The sequence below is a fragment of the Heterodontus francisci genome, chromosome 34 (assembly GCF_036365525.1).
Source record: "Heterodontus francisci isolate sHetFra1 chromosome 34, sHetFra1.hap1, whole genome shotgun sequence".
In the NCBI taxonomy this organism is placed as follows: Eukaryota; Metazoa; Chordata; class Chondrichthyes; order Heterodontiformes; family Heterodontidae; genus Heterodontus; species Heterodontus francisci.
The window spans coordinates 6,463,514-6,486,337 of record NC_090404.1 but is presented as its reverse complement, the minus strand read 5'-3'; the positions used below and the strand labels follow the sequence as shown (position 1 = coordinate 6,486,337).

Below are 22,824 nucleotides of genomic sequence, written 5' to 3'. Positions count from 1 at the left end.
CACAAATCTGATTTATTTGACTTTTTCACAGAATATTAACCCCTAAAATGGGGCTGGATTATCAGCAGAAACAGACCCCAATGAACTTGGTTCAGTTCCCGATGTTATTAACAGCAGAATCCAATTGCTGTAGTTACTTGTGAACTCGCTGGTGTCTCAGCAGGTTGGATGAACAGGCAAATCTCTTCCCACACAGGGTGCAGGTGAATGGCCTCTCCCCAGTGTGAATGCGCTGGTGTATCAGGAGGTGGGATGACCGAGTGAATCCCTTCCCACACACGGAGCAGGTGAATGGCCTCTCCCCAGTGTGAACTGTCTGGTGTTCCACCAGACTGGATGATTCAGTAAATCCCTTCCCACACTCGGAGCAGGTGAACGGCCTCTCTCCAGTATGAGTACGCTGGTGTAGAGTGAGTTGAGTCGATCGCCTGAACCCAGTCCCGCAGTGAGAACACCTGAATGGTCTCTCGTCAGTGTGAACTCGTTGATGTTCCAGCAGGTTGGATAAATGAGTGAATCCTTTCCCGCAAACGGAGCAGGTGAATGGCCTCTCCCCAGTATGAATGCGCTGGTGTACAGTGAGGTCAGATGATCGCCTGAACCCATTCCCGCAGTAAGAGCACCTGAACGGTCTCTCGTCAGTATGAATACGTTGATGGGTCATCAGTTCCCCAGAACGTTTATAACACTTCCCACAGTCCGGGCATTTAAAAGGTCTCTCGTCAGTGTGAACTCGCTGATGCTTCAGCAGGTTGGATGAGTGAGTGAATCCCTTCCCACATACAGTGCAGGTGAATGGCCTTTCCCCAGTGTGAACTCGCTGGTGTGTCAGCAGATTGGATAAATGAGTGAATCCCTTCTCACACACAGGGCAGGTGAATGGCCTCTCCCCAGTGTGAACTCGCTGGTGTGTCAACAGATGGGATGACTGAGCGAATCCTTTCTCACACACGAAGCAGGTGAATGGCCTGTCCTTGGTGTGAACTCGCTGGTGTGTCAGAAGGTTGGATGAATGAGTGAATCCCTTCCCACACACAGAGCAGGTGAATGGCTTCTCCCCGGTGTGACTGCGTTGATGAGTTTCCAGCTCAGACGGGTAATTAAATCTCTTCCCACAGTCCTCACATTTACACCGTTTCTTCCTGGTGTGACTGTGCTTGTGTTTCAACAGGTGAGATGAATGGTTGAAGCTTCGTCCACACACAGAGCACGTGTACAGTTTCTCCCCACTGTGAATGGTGCTTGTTGTTTCCATGTTCAATTCCTATGATATTCAGGTTATGATAAATTGGGTAACCCTGTCAGATCCTGATTTGATTCGAGTTCCCTGGCTACAAATCCTCACCTAATAACCTGTGAAATTGATTTAAAACAGAAAAATGAGAGTGAGAGAGAGCCCACTAAAACACAAAGAAAGGTTGTGAAATTCAGCTGAATGAATCTGGTCATTTGTGACACCGGCACTAGGGGTAAGTGACCATGAAAGCTGCTGGATTGTCGTAAAAACCCAACTGGTTCATTAATGTCCTTCAGGGAAGGAAACCTGCCACCCGGTCTGGGCCTACACAAGACTCTGGATCTCTATGGGAGGAGAGAGAGTGAGGGGAGAGTGAAGAGGAACTTCATATGTCTACAACTCATTCAGTACTTGGACAGAACCTCCCAAACCCGTAACTTCCACCACTGACAAAGACAAGGAAAGTGGGTGCAAGTGAAACCATCACCTCCAAGTTCCCCTCCAAGACACACACCATCCTGACTTGGACATATATCACCATTCCTTCATCATTACTGGGTCAAAATCCTGCAGCTCCTTACATTGTGGGTGTACCTTCACCACACGGACTGCAGCGGTTCAAGAAGGCGGCCCACCATCACCTTCTCAAAGAGCAATTGGGGATTGGCAATTATACACCGGCTTTGCTAGCAATGCCCGCATCAAAAGAACTATCTTTTTTTCAATATGTATTAATAATGAATTAAAAGGCTTTGCAAAACACTTGTTCCCAAAACAATACTCTCTTACATTGTTGGGACAGAGTCTGTTTAGCAACCTAACCCCCCCTAGAATCTCCCTCCCTCATCACACTGAGATCAGAAATTATTGAGGCAACTGGGTTAAATCCAGCAGCTTCTCCTCCATCTCCACTCCAGCTCAAACTGATGCAACAACAAAGACCAACACAGGAGGCCAGGGACCGACTTCCACACCCAATGCTCACCCTGATTCAAACCGGCTCTTAATTGGTCGGTCTGTGTTTCTAGACCCAATTCTGTGAGCAACATCTGCAATAGAACAAAAGCAAAACACTGTGGATGCTGAAAATCTGAAATTAAAAGAGAAAATGCTGTAATTGCTCAGGTCAGACAGCATCTGTGGAGAGAGAAACTGAGTTAATGTTTCAGGTTGCTGACCTTCCCTCAGCCTGCAATAAAACCTTAGTGACAGCCGCTGACGAATAGCGGCTGGAGTTCCCACAATTCTCTGTGCCTCAGTAACCGCTCTATCCAACGCGCTGATTGCCCTGCGCGCTGAGCATGCGCATGCTCCCCAGTGCATTGTGCGCGGCCTCTGTCCTGTCCTTTGTTGTTACTCGGACTCGGTGGAAACAGGTGAAGGAAGCAGTGGGTAGGATGGGGGAGGCACTGCACCATTGGGTTAATGGTTCCCCATATCCCCCCGCCGGCTCTGATTCGGGGCCTCAGACCCATTGAGACTCAGTCTTGCTGAGGTTGCGCTCACCTCTACTGCGTCCTTCTCTCTCATCATCTTAAAATGCATTATATTATGGTCACTATTGCCTAGATGTTCGCCTAATTTTACTTCTCATCTGCTCTGGTTTATTCCCCATTACTAGATCCAATAGTGAATCTTCCCTTGATGGGTTTTTTTTTATATATTGGGATAGAAAGGAGTCCTGTCCACATTGTAGGAACTCCATTACTTTATCCCCATTACCTACATTTTTCTGTCCAATTAATATCCAGGTAGTTGAAACCCCCCATTGTTTATTTAGCTGGAGGCCGAGCTGCAGGCACTGCCACACACCAGGGAGGGGGAAAGTTGCCTGAACACTTTGTTCCAGAAGGCAGTCACACCCCTTAGGATAGAATTATCTGACTTGGTCCATGGTCAGGGACAGGAGGATGTGACTGCGAGCAAGACAGGTATAGGGTTCGGGCAGGTATAAGTGGAGAAGCCTCAGCCCTTGCAATTGTCCAACAGGTTTGAACTTCTTGCAGCCTGTATGGACAAGAGCAGGGGTTGCAGGGTGGATGAGTGAACTGACCATGGTACAGGAGCCATTCAAGAGGTGGAGCAAAAAGAAATGTAATGGTAGTAGGGGACAGTATTGCTAGGGTGATGGATGCTGTTCTCTGTAGAAGAGGGCATGAGTCCAGAAGGCTGTGTTGCCTGCCTGGTGCCAGGGTTCGGGACATCTGCTCTGGCTGGAGAGAAACTTGCAGTGGGAGGGGAAGGATCCAGTTGCCATGGTCCATGTAGGTACCAACAACACAGGTAGGACTAGGAAGGAGGTTCTGTTTAGACAGTATGAACAGCGAGGGACTAAATTAAAAAGCAGAGCCTCAAAGGTAATAATCCTGCATTATTCCCGACCACAAGCAAATTGGCTTTGGGTAAATAAGATTAGAGAGTTAAATGCATGGCTCAAAGATTGGTGTTGGAGAAAAGGATTTCGATTCATGGGACACTGGCACCAGTGCTGTGGAAAGAGGGAGCTGTACCATTGGATTGTCTTCACCTGATCATCAAAGGTTATTGTGGAAAATAAAAGCTCATGGTGTAAGAATGGCATGGATAGAAGTTTGGTTAGCTAACAGGAAACAGAGAGTAAGCTTAAATGGGTTGGATGAAGGGACCGAAGGTATGGTTGCAAAATTTGCTGATGACACAAAGATAGGAAGGTAAGTTGTGAGGAGGACATAAGGAGGCTACAAAGGGATATAGATAGGTATGTGAGTGGCCAAAGATCTGGCAAATGGAGTATTATGTGGAAAAATGTGAAATTGTCCATTTTGGCAGGAAGAATAAAAAAGCATATAATCTAAATGGTGAGAGGATGCAGAGGGATCTGGCGGTGTCCTGAATCGCAAAAGTTAATATGCAGGTTCAGCAAGTAATTAGGAAAGCTAATAGAATGTTTTTGTTTATTGCGAGGAGAATCGGATACAAAAGTAGGGAGGTTATGCTACAGTTAGACAAGGCATTGGTGAGACCACATCTGGAGTACTGTGTACAGTATTGGTCTTCTTATTTAAGGAAGGATGTAAATGCGTTGGAAGCAGTTCAGAGGAGGTTTACTGGACTAATACCTGGAATGGGTGGGTTGTCGCATGAGGAAAGGTTGGACAGGTTAGGCTTGTATGCGCTGGAGTTTAGAAGAGTAACAGGCAACTTGATTGAAACATATAAGATCCTGAGGGGTCTTGACAGGGTAGATATGGAAAGGATGTTTCCCCTTGTGGGAGAATCTAGAACTAGGGGTCACTATTTAAAAATAAGGGGTCACCCATTTAAGACAGAAATGAGGAGAATTTATTTCTCTGAGGGTTGAGAGTCTTTGGAACTCTCTTCCTCAAAAGGCACTGGAAGCAGAGTCTTTAAATATTTTTGAGGTAGATAGATTCTTGATAAGCAAGGGAGTGAAAGGGTATCGGGGGTAGGCGGGAATGTGGAGTCGAGATTACAATCTGATCAGCCATGATCTTATTGAATGACAGAGCAGGCTCGAGGGGCTGAGTGGCCGACTCCTGCTCCTAATTCGTAGGTTAAAATACTAGTCTTAGACCCACTCTTCTCGCCCTCAAACTGAATGTAAAATTCAATCATTATGATTGCTGCGGCCGAGGGGCACCTTCACCATGAGGTCATTAATTCATCCTATCTTGTTACACAATCTTCTTTTAGTCTCATCCCATCGTCAACCTCCTTAATAAGACATGGATGGATCTTTCTCACTGAGTTTTTGTTTTTCAATGGAATGTATTTTTGTTGAACATTTCGAATCACTTCTTTCAATGTTTCCCAAGTATATTTTCCACCATTACATTTTAGTCTATTTACCCAATAAATGTTAGCCAGCTATCCCTTATACCTAGTTAATTGGCTTTGTTTAAGTTTAAGATTTTTGTTTGTGGAGTATGTTGTTTTCAAACTTAAAGTAGAATTCAATTGTACCATTATCACTGTTTGTCGGTGGATCCTTTACTTTGACATTACTATTTAATCCTGTTCCATTACACAATACTAGATCAAAGGTAACTATCTGTAGTTGGTTCCACAGCATATTTAGTTTAGTTTAGAGATACAGCACTGAAACAGGCCCTTCAGCCCACCGAGTCTGTGCCAACCATCAACCACCCATTTATACTAATCCTACACTAATTCCATATTCCTACCACATCCCCACCTGTCCCCAAAATTTCTCTACCACCTACCGATACTAGGGGCAATTTATAATGGCCAATTAACCTATCAACCAGCAAGTCTTTGGCATGTGGGAGGAAACCGGAGCACCCGGAGGAAACCCACGCAAACACAGGGAGAACTTGCAAACTGCACGCAGGCAGAATTGAACCCGGGTCGCTGGAGCTGTGAGGCTGCGGTGCTAACCACTGCGCAACTGTGCTGCCCAGGAAACGGTCACAAAAGCACCTTACAAACTCATCTCCCAGTCCACCTTTGTCAATTTGATTGGTCCAGTTCATATGAAAATTAAGTCAGCAAAATCAGTACATTGCTTTTGTTACAAGCTCCAAGAATTTCTTGTTTAATACTCTGTCCAACAATATAATTACTGGTGAGGAGCCTATAAACTATTCCCACCAGCATTTTCTGACCTTTGCTATTCCTAATCTCCACCCAGACTGATTCTACTTCCTGATTTTCTGAGCCACTCAGGGCGACTCCTCCTCCTTTTCCATTCTGCCTGCCTGTTTGAAATATTGTGTACCCCGGAATATTTATTTCCCAATCTCGATCACCTTATAACCATGTCTATGTAACGGTGATTAGATCTAAACCATTTACCTTTACATACGCCACTAGTTCATCTATTTTATTGCAGATGCTCCGCACATTCAGATAAAGTGACTTCAACTTTATGTTTTATTATCTCCTACATGGACCTTACTCTCTGATGCAATATTACCGTCAAACTCTCTGTCCCTTCCTGTCCTACTCAGGTTGTCTTTACCCACTTCGATAGAACCATGGAAAAGTTACAGCACAGAAAGAGGCCATTCAGCCCATCCTGTCTGCACTGGCTGAAAAAAAAACTAGCCACCCAATCCAATCTTCCCCTGTATCATGGGCTTTTACTTTTCTGACCAGTCTGCCACGTGGGACCTGATCAAGTGCCTTACTAAAATCCATGTAGACCACATCCACTGCACTACCCTGATCAATCCTACTTGTTACTTCCTCAAAAAATTCAGTTCAGATAGTAAGACACAACCTTCCCTTAACAAATCCATGCTGACTATCCCTGATTAATCCGTGACTTTCTAAGTGATAGTTTATCCTATCTTTCAGAATTGATTCTAATAATGTGCCCACCACCAAGGTCAGCCTGACCGGCCTATAATTATTTGGCCTAATATCCCTTGTACCCCTTTTAAACAATAGTACAATATTTGCAGACCTCCAATCCTCTGGCACCTCACCCAAATCCAGTGAGGATTTGAAGATGATCCTCAATGCATCTGCTATTTCCTCCCTAGCTTCCTTTAACAACCTGGGATACAATCCATCCGGCCTGATGATTTATCCACTTTCAAGGATGTCAGACTCTCCAGCACTTCCTCCCTCATTATGCAATGTCTGTATCACATTGCTTCTTTGTGAAGACAAAGACAAAGCACTCATTAAAGAACCCTGCCCACATCATTGCATCCAAGCATAAGTTCCCTTGTACATCTCTGTTAAGCCCTACCCTTTCCTGAGTTATCCCCTTGCTCTTAATGTACTGATAAAACATCTTTGGGTTTTCCTTGATTTTACCTGCCAATATTTTTTCATGTCCTCTCTTTGCTTTCCTAATTTCCTTTTTTACTTCACCCCTGCACTTTCCATACTCCTCCAGGCTTTCTAAATTATTAAGTTTTTTGTGACTGTCACAAGCTTTCTTTTTCTGCTTTATCTTACTCCATATGTTTCTAGATAACCAGCGGGCTCTAGATTTGGCAGTACCACCCTTTTTTTTTGTGGGGACTTGTCTACACTGTGCCTGTAGAATCTCACTTTTAAATGCCTCCCTCTGGTTTGCCATCGATTTTCCTTCAAGTAGCTGTATCCAGTCTACTTTCGCCAGATCACCTCGCAGCTTTGTAAAATTTGTCTTCCCCCCGCCCAGTTTAGAACTTTTACTCCTGTTCTATCTTTGTCCTTTTCCATAATAATGCTAAATCTAAGTGTATTATGGTCACTATCTCCAAAATGGTCACCCACTGCTACTTCATCCACTTGCCCAGCTTCATTTCCTAAGACTAAATCTCAAATTGCACCCCCTCTCATTGGGCTTGTTACCTCTTGGATAAAAAAAGTTCTCTTGAATGCAGTTCAAGAATTTTGTACCCTCTGTGCCCTTCACACATTGTATCCCAGTTGATATTAGGATAGTTGAAATCACCAATTATTATTATCCTACTGTGTTTGCATTCAGAAATTTGCCGACATATTTGTTCTTCAACTATCACTATTTGGGAGTCAATATACTTTTCTATTTCTTCAACTTTTATCTTTGGATTTCTAAATCTCCCGTCACCCGAACCCTCCATTAATTTTTCCAACTCTGACCATATTTGCTGGTACACTCTGATGTTTCTACGCTCTGTCCCTTCCGGTCACACTCTGGTTACTATTACCCGTCTCACTACCCGGCACTATAGCCTTGTCCTTTCTCTTTCACTTTTCAAATCTCCCCTCACGTGGAGCCTCACTACACCCCCCACCTCACCCAACCTATTTAGTTTAAAGCCCTCTCTACAGACCGAGTTATACAACTGATCAAGACATCAGCCCAGCACAGTTTAGGTGAAGACCGTCCCAATGGTACAGCTCCCTCTTTCCCCAGTACTGGTGCTAGCGACCCATGAATTGAAACCCATTTCTCCCACAGCAATCTCTGAGCCACGCATTCACTCTCTGATCTTATTTACCCTAAGGTACTTTGCTCACGGAAAGTTTTGTGATTCTGCATTTTAATTTAGCCCCTAGCTGCTCATAATCCCTCAGCAGAACCTCTTTCTTAGTCCTAGCTATGTCGTTGGTACCCACATGGACCACGACAATTGGATCCTCCCCCTCCAAGTTCCTTTCCAGCCCCAAGGAGCTGTCCTTAACCCCTGTACTGAGCAGGCAACACAGCCTTTAGGACTCATGCTCTCAGCTGCAAAGAACACTATTGCTCCCCCTAACTATACTGTCCCCAACTACAACTACATTCGCTTTTATTCCACCAACTTGAATGGTCCCTGCAGCACGGTGCCGTGGTCAGTTTGCTCATCCTCCCTGCATTCCCTGCTCTCGTCTACACAAGCTGCAAGAACATCAAACCTATAATAAAAGCAAAATACTGTGGATGCTGGAAATCTGAAATAAAAACAAATGCTGGAAATACTCAGCCGGTCTGGCAGCATCTATGGAGCGAGAAACAGAGTTAACGTTTCAGGTCAGTGACCCTTCTTCACAACTGGCAAATATTAGAAATTTAAAAGGTTATAAGCAAGTAATGTGGGGGTGGGGCAAAAGATAACAAAGGAGAAGGTGTGGATAGGTGTAGGTCCATAAAGTTCCCCGAGCAGACCGTCAAAGTCATTTGGCGGAATGCCTCATCACCAGAACTTTCAAACAAGCACCAAGACGTAGCTTGGCTGGTGGTGAGAAGGGCCCTCCCCGTCAGATCCTTCATGCACACCCGAAGTCTCGCCCCCTCCGCACAGTGCCCCCGCGTTGGCTGTGGTGGGGAAGAGACGGTCGCCCACCTCCTCCTGGAATGTGCCTTTGCAAAGCAGGTGTGGAAAGAGATGCAGTGGTTTTTGTCAAGGTTCATCCCAAGCAGCTCTGTAACACAGGAGTCTGTGCTCTACGGGCTGTTCCCAGGGACGCACACCGAGACAAACATCAACTGCTGCTGGAGGACTATCAATTCGGTGAAAGACGCCCTTTGGTCTGCCCGAAACTTGCTGGTCTTCCAGCGCAAAGAGTTGTCCACCACCGAATGTTGCAGACTGGCACATTCCAAGGTCCAGGACTACGTGCTGAGGGACGCACTAAAGCTTGGGGCAGCCGCAGCAAAGGCTCAATGGGGAAAGACCACAGTGTAAGGTTCCCCCACCAAGCTAGACTGAGGGGCTGGAACCATGGGAAACCCCTCGAACTGTATCGTTAATATTCTGAATTGCTGTAAATGTAAAACTGTAATTGACATGACAATTGAGAAACGGAAGGGTTGGGAAGAAACTCATGACAGTATTGAAGGAAACTGATCTCCCTTGCAATGTTTGTATTTTTTGGTGCTGTTTGGAAACTGTTTGGCAATGTAATTTTTACAGATTTTTATGAATAAAGTATATTTTGGAAAAAAAAATAAAATAAAGGACCGGATAGTCCACTTGTTCACAACTGGCATAAAATTGGTTAATTTATGCCCCTTGAGGGATGGAAACCTGCTGTCCTTACCCGGTCTGGACCTGTATATGTGTCTGAAGTCTTACACTAACATGGGTGACTATCAACTGCCCCTGAAGGGCCGAACAAGCCACTCAGTCGTATGAAACCGGTTCAAGGAGGCGACCACCCACCACCAGCACCTTCTCAAGGGGCGACTAGAGACAGGGTAATAAATGAAGGGTCACTGACCTGAAATGCTAACTCTATTTCTCTCCACAGATGTTGCCAAACCTGCCGAGTATTTCCACCAGTTTCTGTTTTAATTTCACTTTGATCAGAGCTGTGCGAGTGCTGAAGACAATCTTGCAATCGGTGGGGCGCAGGGGAGGCTTCAAAAAAAACACTTGGTGTGGGCCGCAAACCCCCCCCAATAAGAACCTCCAGGTCCCGCGTTTGCAGCTCCGGGTCTTTTATCCAGGAACAGGTCCGGTTAAACAGCCACCATCTTGCTTGAGGGGAACAGAGCGCATGCGCGACCATCTTGGTGACGACACGGAGTGGGCGGGACTTCAGGGTCCCGGTGACCAGGAGAGAAAATCATCGACTCATTGATTTGATTCTCACTCTGCAACACAGGGGCTGGAGAACTGAACCCAGTCAGAGTAGAGGGAGGGAGAAAACTAGTAGTGGACGAAAGAGATGGTGCAATGGGTTTGGATTTCAGCACAGGGAGGAGGGTGTGTGGGACGGGGATTTACAGCTTTGGGGGAACAAGACAGGAAAAAAATGTCCCATAGAGATTAGAATTGTCTGTTCAGAATTTCTGTCCTGAACCTAGTGATAACTTTTGTAAACTCCTTTTACAGAGAATTCGAAGGGGAGGATTTCCAGACAGGAAACTCAAACCAAACATCATGTCAAGATAGGACAAATTCACTCATATCATCAGGATCTGAATATCATCAGTCTTTGAATACGGAAGGAGAAATATTTTGAGCAATTACACACCCTGAAAAAGCATTGCACTGTTAACAGTGGGGGGTGGCCGGGGAAGTACAGGTATTCTGTGTCTGGACGAGACTTGAACTGACATCCAACTTAGTGAGACACAAGGACACCAGAACCACAGACAAATCATGTAAATGCAGGGACTGTGGGAAGAGATTCAATTACACATCCCTGCTGGAAATCATCGACACAGTCACACTGGGAAGAAGCCATTCACCTGCTCTGTTTGTGGGAAGGAATTCGTCTGCTCCGTGTGTGATAATAGGTTCACAACTTCATCCAACCTTCTGACACATCAGCGAATTCACACTCGGGAGAGGCCGTTCACCCGTTCAGTGTGTGAGACGGGATTCACTCAGTCATCCCACCTGCTGACACGCTAGCAAGTTCACAAGTGACTGCAGGAGTTGGATTCTGCTGTTATTGTTGCTGTTAATCACAGATGGATTCATGTTCATTCTGACAGATGGGGTTTGTTTCAGCTGATATTAACCATATAACTGGGCTGGAGTTTACAATTCTGCACATATAGCTGACTGTGATCTCGGGGCTGCAGTGTCCTTATAAGGGCAGCAGTCTGTGATCATTCCCATGAATTCAGAAATTCAGAATTCTCATCACAAATCAGTTTATAACAATATTATGAAGTCTGACTTCAATCCTAAATAGGGATCTGGTAGAAAATCTACAATTCAGTGTCTGAAACGTTTCACTGATTAACATAGAGTCATAGAGTTGTACAGCATAGAAACAGGCCCTTCGGCCCACCGCGTCCATGCCAACCATAATGCCTATCTATACTAATCCCACCTGCCTGCATTAATTCCATATCCCTCTATGCCTTGCTCATTCAAGTACCTTTTCAGATGCCTCTTAAATGTTGCTACTGTTCCTGCCTCCACCACCTCCCCTGGCAGCTCATTCCAGATACCCACTATTCTTTGTGTGAAAGATTTACCCCTTTGATCCCCTTTAAACCTCCTCCATCTCACTTTAAATCTATACCCTCTAGTTTTAGTCACCCCTACCATGGGAAACAGACTCTGGCTATCTACCCTATCTATGCCTCTCATAATTTAAATACCTCTATCATGTCTCCTCTCAGCCTCCTTCGCTCCAGGGAAAACAGACCCAGTCTATCCAATCTCTATTTATAACTCAAGCCCTCCAAACCAAGCAACATCCTTGTGAATCTTTTCTGCACCCTCTCTAGCTTAATCACATCTTTCCTGTAATGCAGCGACCAGAACTGCACACAGTACTCCAAATGCGGCCTAGCCAACATTATGTACAACTGTAACATGATGTCCCAACTCTTGTGCTTAATGCCTCGGCTGCTGAAGGCAAGCATGCCATACGCCTTCTTCATCACCCTGTCTACCTGTGTTGCCACTTTCAGGGAACTATGTACTTTCACCCCAAGGTCTCTCTGCTCAACAACACTCCCCAGGGCCCTGCCATTCACTGTGTCCGTCCTGCCCTTGTTTAACTTCCCAAAATGCATCACTTCGCACTCGTCTGCATTAAATTCCATTTTCCAATCCCTTGCCCACTTTCCCAGTTGATCTATATCCTGTTGTAACCTTAGACAACCTTCTTCACTGTCCACTATACCACCAATTTTGGTGTCATCTGCAAACTTACCAATCATGCCCCCTACATTCACATCCAAGTCATTAATATATATGACAAACAGCAGAGGGCCCAGCACCGATCCCTGCAGCAGACCACTGGTCACCAGCCTCCAATCTGAAAAACAACCCTCCACTACCACCCTCTGCCTCCAATCACCAAGCCAATTTTGTATCCAATTGGCCAGCTCACCCTAGATCCCATGTGTTCAAACCTTCTGCACCAGCCTACCATGCGGGACCTTGTCAAAGGCCTTGCTAAAGTGCATGTAGACAATGTCCATCTCCCTGCCCTCATCAATCCTCTTGGTCACTTCCTCGAAAAACTCAATCAAATTCGTGAGACATGATTTCCCATGCACAAAGCCATGCTGACTGTCCCTAATCAGACCATGCCTTTCCAGATGCATATAAATCCTGTCTCTCAGAATCCCTTCCAATAACTTTCCCACCACTGATGTAAGGCTCACCGGCATGTAGTTCCTTGGCTTATCCCTGCTGCCCTTCTTAAATAAAGGCACAACATTAGCTATTCTATTCTCCAGTCTTCTGGTACCTCATCCGTGGCTAATGATGATACTAAAATCTCTGCCAGGGCCCCAGCAATCTCCTTCCTTGCTTCCCATAGTATCCTAGGATACACCTGGTCAGGCCCTGGGGATTAATCCACCTTAATGCGCTTCAAAACCTCCAACACCTCTTCCTTTGTAATGTTGATATGCTCCATGATATCACTGTTCCCTCCCTTGCACTCACAAGCTTCCATGTCCTTCTCCATGGTAAATACAGACAAGAAATATCCATTTAAGACCTCACCCATTTCCACATGTGGCTCCACACATAGAAGATTACCACACTGATCCTTAAGGGGACCTACTCTCTCCCTAGCTACCCTTTTACTCTTAATATACCGATCGAATCTTTTAGGTTTCTCCTTTATCTTATCTGTCAGGGAAATCTCATGGCCCCTTTTCGCCCCCCTAATTTCCTTCTTAAGTGTAGTCCTACATCCACTATACTCCTCAAGGGACTCGCTTGATCCCAGCTGCCTATATCTGACATATGCCTCCTTCTTTGTCCTGACCAGACCCTCAATATCCCTTGTCAACCAAGGTTCCCTAAACTTGCCAGCCTTGCCCTTCCATCTAACAGGAACATGCCGGCCCTGAACTCTTCCTATCTCACTTTTAAAAGCCTCCCACTTGCCAAACATCTCTTTACCTGTAAACAGCCTCTCCTATTCAACTTGAGAGTTCCTGCCTGATGCGATCGAAATTAACCTTCCCCCAATTTCGGACTTCAAAATGAGGACCAGTTCTATCCTTTTCCATAACAATCTTGAAGCGCATAGATTTATGGTCACTGGTCCCAAAGTGCTCCCCCACTGACACTTCCACCACCTGCCCAGCTTCAGTTCCTAAGAGGAGGTCGAGTGTAGCCCCTTCTCTCGTAGGGCCATGCACATACAGCTTCAGAAAACTATCCTGGACACACTTAACACATTCTTCCCCATCTGATCCCTCCAGTTAGAACGTGCTGATCAATCCTTGTTGACAATTCTTTCTAACTTGCACATTGCTCATAGCGGCACCTCCATTATACACCAGAAAGAAGGGGAATGGGAATTGACGGAGAATCAGGAGTCCAAAGATATTGTCCCTCCCGTCAGGTACAGCAGTCCCCTTCGTCTGGGATGGAGAAATCCAATCCAAGTAACGAGTTGACTTTATTCTTCCTGACCCTGCAGGGTTGGTTTATCTCAGACAGGAGGAGATTCAGAATCATAGAATTATTACAGTGCAGAAGCAGGCCATTTGTCCATCATGTCCGCACCAGTTCTCCAAAGCAGCAATTCACTCAGTTCCATTCTCCTGCCTTCTCCCCATAACCCTGCACATTCTTCCTTTTCATATAACTGTCTAATTCCCTTTTGACTGCTTCAATTGAACCTGCCTCCACCACATTCTCAGGCAGTACATTCCAGACCTTAACCATTCGCTGTATGAATGTTTTTCCTCATGTCACTTTTGTTTCTTTCACCAAATACTTTAAATGGGTCCTCTCGTTCTCGATCCTTTCACGAGTAGGAACAGTTTCTCTCTACTGACTCTGACCAGACCCCACATGATTTTGAATAATCTCTATCAAATCACCTCTCAGCATTCTCTTCTCCAAGGAAAACAGTTCTAACTTCTCCAATCTATCTTCATAACTGAAGTTCCTCATCCCTGGCACAATTCTCATGAAACTTTTCTGTACTCTTTCTAATGCCGTTGCATCTTTCCTAAAGTGCGGCACCCAGAACTGGACGCAACACTGCAGCTGAGGCCGAACGAGTGTCTTAATTAAGTTCAACATAACTTCCTTGCTCTTGTACTCTATGGCCCTATTAATAAAGCCCAGGATACTTTATGCTTTATTAACGAATCTCTCAACCTGTCCTGCCATCTTTAATGACTTATGCATAAATACAATCAGGTCCCTCTGCTCCTGCACCCACTTTAGAATTGTACATTTCTTTTATATTCCATGTTCTTTCTACCAAAATGAATCCACATTTCTCTGCATTGAACTTCATCTGCCACCTGTCTGCCCATTCTCCTAACTTCTCTAAGTCCTTTTGAAATTCGACAATATCATAGAACATTACAGCACAGTACAGGCCCTTCGGCCCACGATGTTGTGCCGACCCTTTAACCTACTCTAAGATCAAACTACCGACATACCCTTCATTCTACTATCATCCATGTACCTATCCAAGAGTCGCTTAAATGTCCCTCATGTATCTGCTTCTACTACCACCGCTGGCAGTGCATTCCACGCACCCACCACTCTCTCTGTGAAGAAACTACCTCTGACATCTCCCCTAAACCTTCCTCCAATCACCTTAAAATTATGCCCCCTGGTGATAGCCCTTTCTGCCCTGGGAAAAAGTCTCTGGCTATCCACTCTATCTATGCCTCTCATCATCTTGTACCCCTCTATCAAGTCACCTCTCATCCTTCTTCGCTCCAATGAGAAAAGCCCTCCAGTCCAGGCAGCATCCTGGTAAATCTCCTCTGCAACCTCTCTAAAGCTTCCACATCCTTCCTATAATGAGGCGACCAGAACTGAACACAATATTCCAAGTGTGGTCTAACCAGGGCTTTATAGAGCTGCAGCATAACCTCGCAGCTCTTAAACTCAATCCCCCTGTTAATGAAAGCCAACACCCCATATGCCTTCTGAACAACCCTATCAACTTGGGTGGCAACTTTGAGGGATCTATGGACGTGGGCCCCAAGATCCCTTTGTTCCTCCACACTGCCAAGAATCCTGTCTTTAAGCCTGTATTCTGCATTCAAATTCGACCTTCCAAAATGAATCACTTCACACTTTTCCAGGTTGAACTCCATCTGCCACTTCTCAGCCCAGCTCTGCATCCTGTCAATGTCCCGTTGCAACCTACAACAGCCCTCCACACTATCCACAACTCCAGCAACATTTGTGTCATCGGCAAACTTACTAACCCAGCCTTCCACTTCCTCATCCAAGTCATTTATAAAAATCACAAAGAGCAGAGGTCCCAGAACAGATCCCTGCGGAACACCACTGGTCACCGAGCTCCAGGCTGAATACTTTCCATCTACTACCACCTTCTTGGGCCAGCCAATTCTGTATCCAGACAGCCAAATTTCCCTGTATCCCATGCCTCCTTACTTTCTGAATGAGCCTACCATGGGGAACCTTATCAAACGCCTTGCTATAATCCATATACACCACATCCACTGCTCTTCCTTCATCAATGTGTTTTGTCACATCCTCAAAGAATTCAATAAGGCTTGTGAGGCATGACCTGCCCCTCACAAAGCCATGCTGACTATCTCTAATCAAACTATGATTTTCCAAATAATCATAAATCCTGTCTCTCAGAATCCTCTCCAATAATTTGCCCACCACAGACGTAAGACTGACTGGTCTGTAATTCCCAGGGTTATCCCTATTCCCTTTCTTGAACAAGGGAATAACATTTGCCACCCTCCAATCTTCTGGTACTACTCCAGTGGATAGTGAGGACATAAAGATCATCGCCAAAGGTGCGGCAATCTCTTCCCTCGCTTCCCGTAATAACCTTGGGTATATCCCGTCTGGCCCCGGGGACTTATCTATCCTCATGTCTTTCAAAATTTCCAGCACAGCCTCCTTCTTAACATCAACCTGTTCGAGCATATCAGCCTGTTTCTAAGTCCATTCTTCAGTTCCTTCCTGGCTACCTTGTAACCCTCTAGAGCCCTGCCTGATCCTTGCTTCCTCAACCTTAAGTAAGCTTTCTTCTTCCTCTTGACTAGCTGTTCCACATCTCTTGTCATCCAAGGTTACTTCACCCTACCATCCCTTCCTTGCCTCATCGGGACAAACCTATCCAGCAGTCGCAGCAAGTGCTCCCTAAGCAACCTCCACATTTCTGTCGTGCATTTCCCTGAGAACTTCTGTTCCCAATTTAAGCTCCCCAGTTCCTGCCTAATAGCATTGTAATTCCCCCTCCCCCAATTAAATATTTTCCCATCCCGTCTGCTCCTGTCCCTCTCCATGACTATCATAAAGGTCAGGGAGTTGTGATCACTATCACCGAAATGCTCTCCCACCGAGAGATCTGCCACCTGGCCTGGTTCGTTGCCAAGCACCAAATCCAACATAGCCTCCCCTCTAGTCGGCCTATCTATATCTTGAGTCAGGAAACCTTCCTGGACACACCTGACAAAATCTGCTCCATCCAAACTATTTGCACTAAGGAGGTTCTAATCAATATTAGGGAAGTTGAAGTCACCCATGACAACAACCCTGTTACTTCTGCACCTTTCAAAAATCTGCCTCCCAATCTGTTCCTCCGTGTCTCTGTTGCTATGGGGGAGGGGGGGGTGGTGGTGGTCTATAGAAAACTCCCAATAAAGTGACTGCTCCTTTCCTGTTTCTGACTTCCACCCACTATCCTCCTCACTGTTCACAATGCTTCCAAGTTTCATATCATCCGCCAGCTTTGAAATTGTGCTCTGTACACCAGGCTCTAGATCATAAATATACATCAGAAAAAGCAAGGATCCTAACACTGATCCCTGGGAACTCCACTACAAACCTTTCTCCAGTCCGAAAACATCAATTACCCACTATTCTTTGTTTCCTGCCACTCAGCCAATTTCGTATCCATGTTGCTACCATCCCTTTATTCCATGAACTATAACTTTGCTCACAAGTCTATTGTGTGGCACTGTATCAAACGCCTTTTGAAAGTCCATGTACACCATCTCAACAGCATTGCCCTCATAAACCCTCTCTGTTACCTCTTCAAAAAAACCCAGCAAGTTCGTTAAACATTATTTTCCCTTAAGAAATCCATGCTGGCTTTCCTTAATTACTCCACATTTGTCCATGTGACTATTAATTTTGTACCAAATTATTTTTTCCAGAAGTTTTCCCATGACCGAAGTTAAACTGACCGGCCTGCAGTTGCTGGGTTTTCTTTACAACTTTTTTTGAACAAGGGTGTAACGTTTGCAATTCTCCAGTCCTCTGGCATTACCTCCGAGTCTAAGGAAAACTGAAAAATTATAGCCAGTGCCTCTGCCATTTCCACCCACACTTTCCTCAGGATCCTTGGCTGCATCTCATCCGTTCCTGGTGCTTTATCCACTAAGTACAGACAGTCTATTTAATATGTCTTTTTTAAAATCAATTTTAAACCCTTCTAGTGCCTGGATTACCTCCTCTTTCACCATTGCCTGGGTTGTGTAAGTCCCCTTTATGGTCCCTAATTGGCCCCACTCCTCCTTTTACCACCCTTTTACTATTTATCTGTCTATCGAAAACTTTGGGATTCTCTTTAGTGTTAGCTGTCAGTCTCTCTTCATGCTCTCTCTTTGCTTCTCTTATTTGCTTTTTTACTTCCCCTCTGGACCTTCTATATTCAGCCTGGTTCTCAATAGTATTTTCTACCTGGCATCTGTCATAAGCACACATTTTCTTCTTTATCTTAATCTCTACCTCTTTTGTCATCCAGGGAGCTCTGGATTTGTTTACCTTACTTTTCCCCTTGGAGGAAACATATCTCGACTGTGCCTGAACTATCTCTTTGAAGATAGCCCATTGTTCAGCTACTGTTCTTCCTGCCAACCTTTCACTCCAATTTAATTGTCCCAGCTCCATAAAGTTTGTTTTCCCCCAGTTAATTATTCTTACTCTGGATTGTTCTTTGTCCTTTTCTTGAATCAGCCTAAACCTTATGATACGATGATCACTGTCCCCTAATTGATTTCCTACTGATACTTGATCCACTTGGCCCACCTCATTCCCAAGAACCAGGTCTAGCAGCGCCTCCTTTCTCGTTGGACTAGAAACATACTGTGGAAAATTTTCCTGAATGCACTCTAGCAACTCTTGCCCCTCACTGCCCTTTACACTACTATCCCAGTCTATGTTTGGATAATTAAAGTCCCTCATTATAACTACCCTATAATTTTTGCACCTCTCTAATTTCCTTGCAAATTTGTTCCTCCACATCTTTCTCACTCGCTGGTGGCCTATAGACCACACCGAGCAATGTAACCACACCTTATTTGTTCATAAACTCTAGCCAAATTGGTTCTCTCCTTAACCCCTCAGCGACATCCTTTTTCTCCGGCACGACAATGCGCTCCTTAATCAATACCACCACCCCTCCCCCAATTTTCCCTTTCCTATCTTTCCTGAGTACCCTGTATCCAGGAACATTTCACACCCAGTCCTGCCCATCTTTGAGCCAGGTCTCTGTTCTCGCCACAACATCATATTTCCACATGGCAATCTGCACCTGTACCTCACCAATCTTATTAAGTACACTCCATGCATTCACATACATGCAAATTATCCCTGATTGAGACTTAATTAACTTCTCTCTTACTCTGACCCCACCTAATATCGTACTGTTTATATCAGACAGGAGGAGACTTTTATTTATTTATTCATTTGGGGGATGTGGGCGTTGCTGTTGCCCATCCTTAATTGCCCTTGAGAAGGTGGTGGTGAGCTGCCTTCATGAACCGCTGCAGTTCGTGGGGTGTAGGTACATCCACAGTGCTGTTAGGAAGGGAATTCCACGATTTTGACCCAGCTACAGTGAAGGAACGGTGATATAGTTCCAAGTCAGGATGATGTGTGGCTTGGAGGGGAACTTGCTGATGGTGGTGTCCCATGAATTTGGTGCTCTTATCCTTCTAGGAGGTAGAGGTCGTGGGTTTGGAAGGTGCTGTCGAAGGAGCCTTGGTGTGTTGCTGCAGTGCATCTTGTTTCTATCCTGGTCACTGAGACCCTGAAGCCCCGCCCACTATGTGTCGTCACCAAGATGGCCACGCATTCGCTTTGCTCCACCCTCAACCTGAACTCGTTCTCGGGAAAAAGCCCCGGAGGTGCAAACCCAGATCCTTGAGGTTCTTATTCGGGGCTTGCGACCTACACCAGATGTTTCTGAAGCCTCCCCGCTCACCCACTGGCTCCATTACTCCCCTGCGCCTCGCCAACACTCATCTGCTGCAAAAGCATATCCAACACTCGCATGACTGCGATCAAAGTGATACTGCGCATGCTCCAGTTAGACCAGTCCGTGACTGCGCACTAGGCTCCTGTAGTATGAATCAGTGGATGAAAATAATTTGTTCTGTTGAGATGGAATTAATTAACACAACACTTCACACACAAACCCAAATCAGTGGCCTCTCTGCCAAGGTGCTGTTCTGGCTATGATTAGTAAGAGCAGAATCCAACCTCTGCAGTCACATGTGAACCCATTCGTTTCTCAGCAGGTGCAGTCTTGCTACAAAGCCTCTCTGCAGTGAGAATGCATTGATCTTTGAAAACTTTTCCAACGGTCAGTGTATTTGAAGCAAATGTTCTAATGTGGAAAACTCCCAGGGCTGTTACAGCATATATTAGGTACAGAATAAAGCTCCTGCCACACTGCCCCATCAATCTCCCAGGCCATAATCAGCAGAGCTGAGGGAGGTTGGTTATTTGGCACTGCAGTGAAGTCAAAGAGCAGCGCCATTCAACCCAGCTGGTCCTCTCCTTGTCCCTTTTAAGTTGGAGAGCTGGACATACTGTCTCAAAAAAAAAAAATCCCGCGAGTCCATACTGAGAATCCAAATGTGGAGAGGTTGGGACATCCTGCCTCAAAACACTTCCCACCAGTTCATACTGAGACTCCAGGGGAAGGATCACAGCCCAAAATATGGAACAAACTCAAGGTGGAAGAGGAGGAGAGATGATGAAGTGGTGGAGATGAGAAAAGAGGCTGCTAATTCCCAGAAGCTTTGAGTGGTGGATCCAGCAGTGACACTGAAACCGAATGTGTTTGTAGACAACCAAACCACTAGGTGGCCCAGGACTGGCACCGTGCGCAAATTCAGCCTCATCCACTGAAACGTCACTCTCTGCGATCTCTCAGGCAGCTGCCAGTAATAAAGATGGTGCTCAATTTGTCACAAAAAGCAAATGCAGCCTTAAACCCAAATCCCCAGTGTCTGCGATTGCTGCCTCCATCCCACCCCCAACAGTACCTGTGCTAGTACAGAACCGAATAATCTCATTGTCAGGCATCTTTCAATTCGCTCTTTGTATGATACTTATTCTAACACATTGGTTTTGGAAATAGATGTGTGTGATTTATTCTCTTGCACAATTACAGCAGTGCAAATGGGTTCTGGGCTATAATTCAGATAAAAGCCATCAGGCGGGAATGAGAGGCTGATGGAAGGCAGCAGCAAGGCAGGGAGCGAGTGGCTGAGGAACGGGAAGTGGCGAGCAGACCGGTGTGGGAGGGAATGGCAAAGAGAAGCGCGATGGCTTCCTGGCATATGGGCATCAAATAATAACATGTCCCTGACTGTGAGGTGATGGTGAGTCTACGGAGGTCAATGGGTGGACACAGTATGTGTCACAGTAACAATAATCCTCCCATGCACACATCAATACAACATGGAATTCCGGAAAACACACTCCAGGAGTAAAATAAGGCCCTTCAATTAAACATGAAGCTTAATTTGGAGCAAATCAGATCCAGGATTGTCATTCTCACACATGGATGTCAAGATAGCCCATGTTACCTGGGCTGGTGGAGCTGGACAGGGCCTGACCCAGCACCGACAGCACAGGACAGGACAATGCTACTGGAAGGTGATATAAAGCCAAATTAACACTCACGTGTATTATTTTCATTGTCAAATTAATTTTACAGTTTAATTTCAAAGCTACGTTATGGCAGATCAGCTCGGCCAAGTGGAATGTCCATCCTGAAGTATGTGGGAAGTCATGGATGCATTATGTGTCCCAGACAAACACATCTGCAGGAAGTATCACCAGCTGTAGAAGCTTGAGCTCTGGGTTTCAGAACTCGAGCGGCGGCTGGAGTCACTGTTGTGCATCCACGAGGCAGAGGACTACGTGGGAGTCATTCAAAAAGGAAATAGTGAGAGTTCAGAGCCAACATGTACTCGTTAAGGTGAAGGGTGGGACCAACAAGTCCAGGGAACCTTGGATGTCAAGGTATATGGAAGATTGGAGAAGGGAAAAAAAAGAGGCTTATGGCAGATTCAGAGGGCTGAAAACAGCAGAGGCACTAGAGGAGTATAGAACGTGTTTGGTGGGTAGTTAAAATGTAATTAGGAGAGCGAAGAGGGGGCATGAAAAAACACTGACGGGCAAGATAAAGGAAAATCCCAAGGCGTTTTATAAGTATATTAAGGGCAAGAGGATAACCAAGGAAAGAGTAGCGCCCATTAGGGACAACTTACCTGAGAGCGGTGCGGCGGTTGGCGGACCTGTGAGGAATCTGACCCGGAGCGGCGGCAGGCTCTCTGTATCTCTCAGCGCGCATTGAGACTCGGAAATAATAAGAAAGAAATTACAGTGACATCACGGAAATTCTGCAAGGTGATTGGTTGGGTAAGTAACAGCTGTTAGTATATTTAAATTGCTTAAAAAAAGGGAAGTTTTTTTTTTAAAAACCTCAAGTGATAAGGTGAGTAGTACTACTTAAATTAAAGTAATTTATTAAGGACTTTAGATTGTAGTGGGTAGTTTTTGGAGTAGAACAAGACCTCTCGTGTAATTAGTACTTTTTAAAGGGAGTAACTAAATTAATTTAAAGGTAAGTCATGGCAGGTGAGCTCAGCCCCGTGGTATGCTCCTCCTGCACTATGTGGGAATTCAAGGGTGCTTCGATTGAGAAGAGACCATGATCATTGCCTTTTGATCCTGGGGAAGCTTTGAGTAAAATGGCTATAACCAATTTTCGAGCTTCGGGCCAGGGAGTGCGCAACACCGTTCGGGTGGTCGTGAAGGACAAGGAAGGAGATGCACCGGTCGATCGCACCTTCTTCATCAAGAAAATTCTCTTCGATTGCTGCGGATTTCAAGCGACGGATGTCTTCTGCCTGCAGGATTTCCCCAGCAGTGGATACTTCGACGTGACGTTCCGGAACGTGGCGGGATGCATCAAGTTCCTGAAGGCGTTCAAGGAGAAAGGGGACCGGGCTCCACTGTCGA

At 45.5% G+C, this 22,824-nt stretch overlaps 1 protein-coding gene and 1 gene segment (V, D, J or C); one reads left to right on the top strand and one right to left on the bottom strand.

The window, feature by feature from the left end:
- LOC137348552 (Ig heavy chain C region, secreted form-like) overlaps positions 1–22,824 on the top strand; it is a 703,592-nt gene that overhangs the window by 228,464 nt on the left and 452,304 nt on the right.
- On the bottom strand, positions 16–22,117 carry LOC137348968 (zinc finger protein 229-like). Of its 5 annotated transcripts, none has more exons than XM_068014206.1 (3): positions 9,884–10,177; positions 2,223–2,327; positions 16–1,353 (listed from the first exon to the last, which is right to left on the bottom strand). In XM_068014206.1, exon 3 carries the CDS (start codon positions 1,253–1,255, stop codon positions 134–136), a length of 1,122 nt encoding a protein of 373 aa, XP_067870307.1. In that variant the 5' UTR covers positions 1,256–1,353; positions 2,223–2,327; positions 9,884–10,177; the 3' UTR covers positions 16–133. The 5 variants fall into 5 exon arrangements, with proteins under 5 accessions (XP_067870307.1, XP_067870308.1, XP_067870310.1 ...); XM_068014207.1 differs by having other exon boundaries at positions 10,073–10,177; XM_068014209.1 differs by lacking the exons at positions 2,223–2,327; positions 9,884–10,177 and adding an exon at positions 22,071–22,117.

Bases quoted from the DNA above. Each gene is read 5' to 3' on its own strand.
- LOC137348968 (XM_068014209.1), bottom strand. From the start codon at position 1,255: ATGGAAACAACAAGCACCATTCACAGTGGGGAGAAACTGTACACGTGC.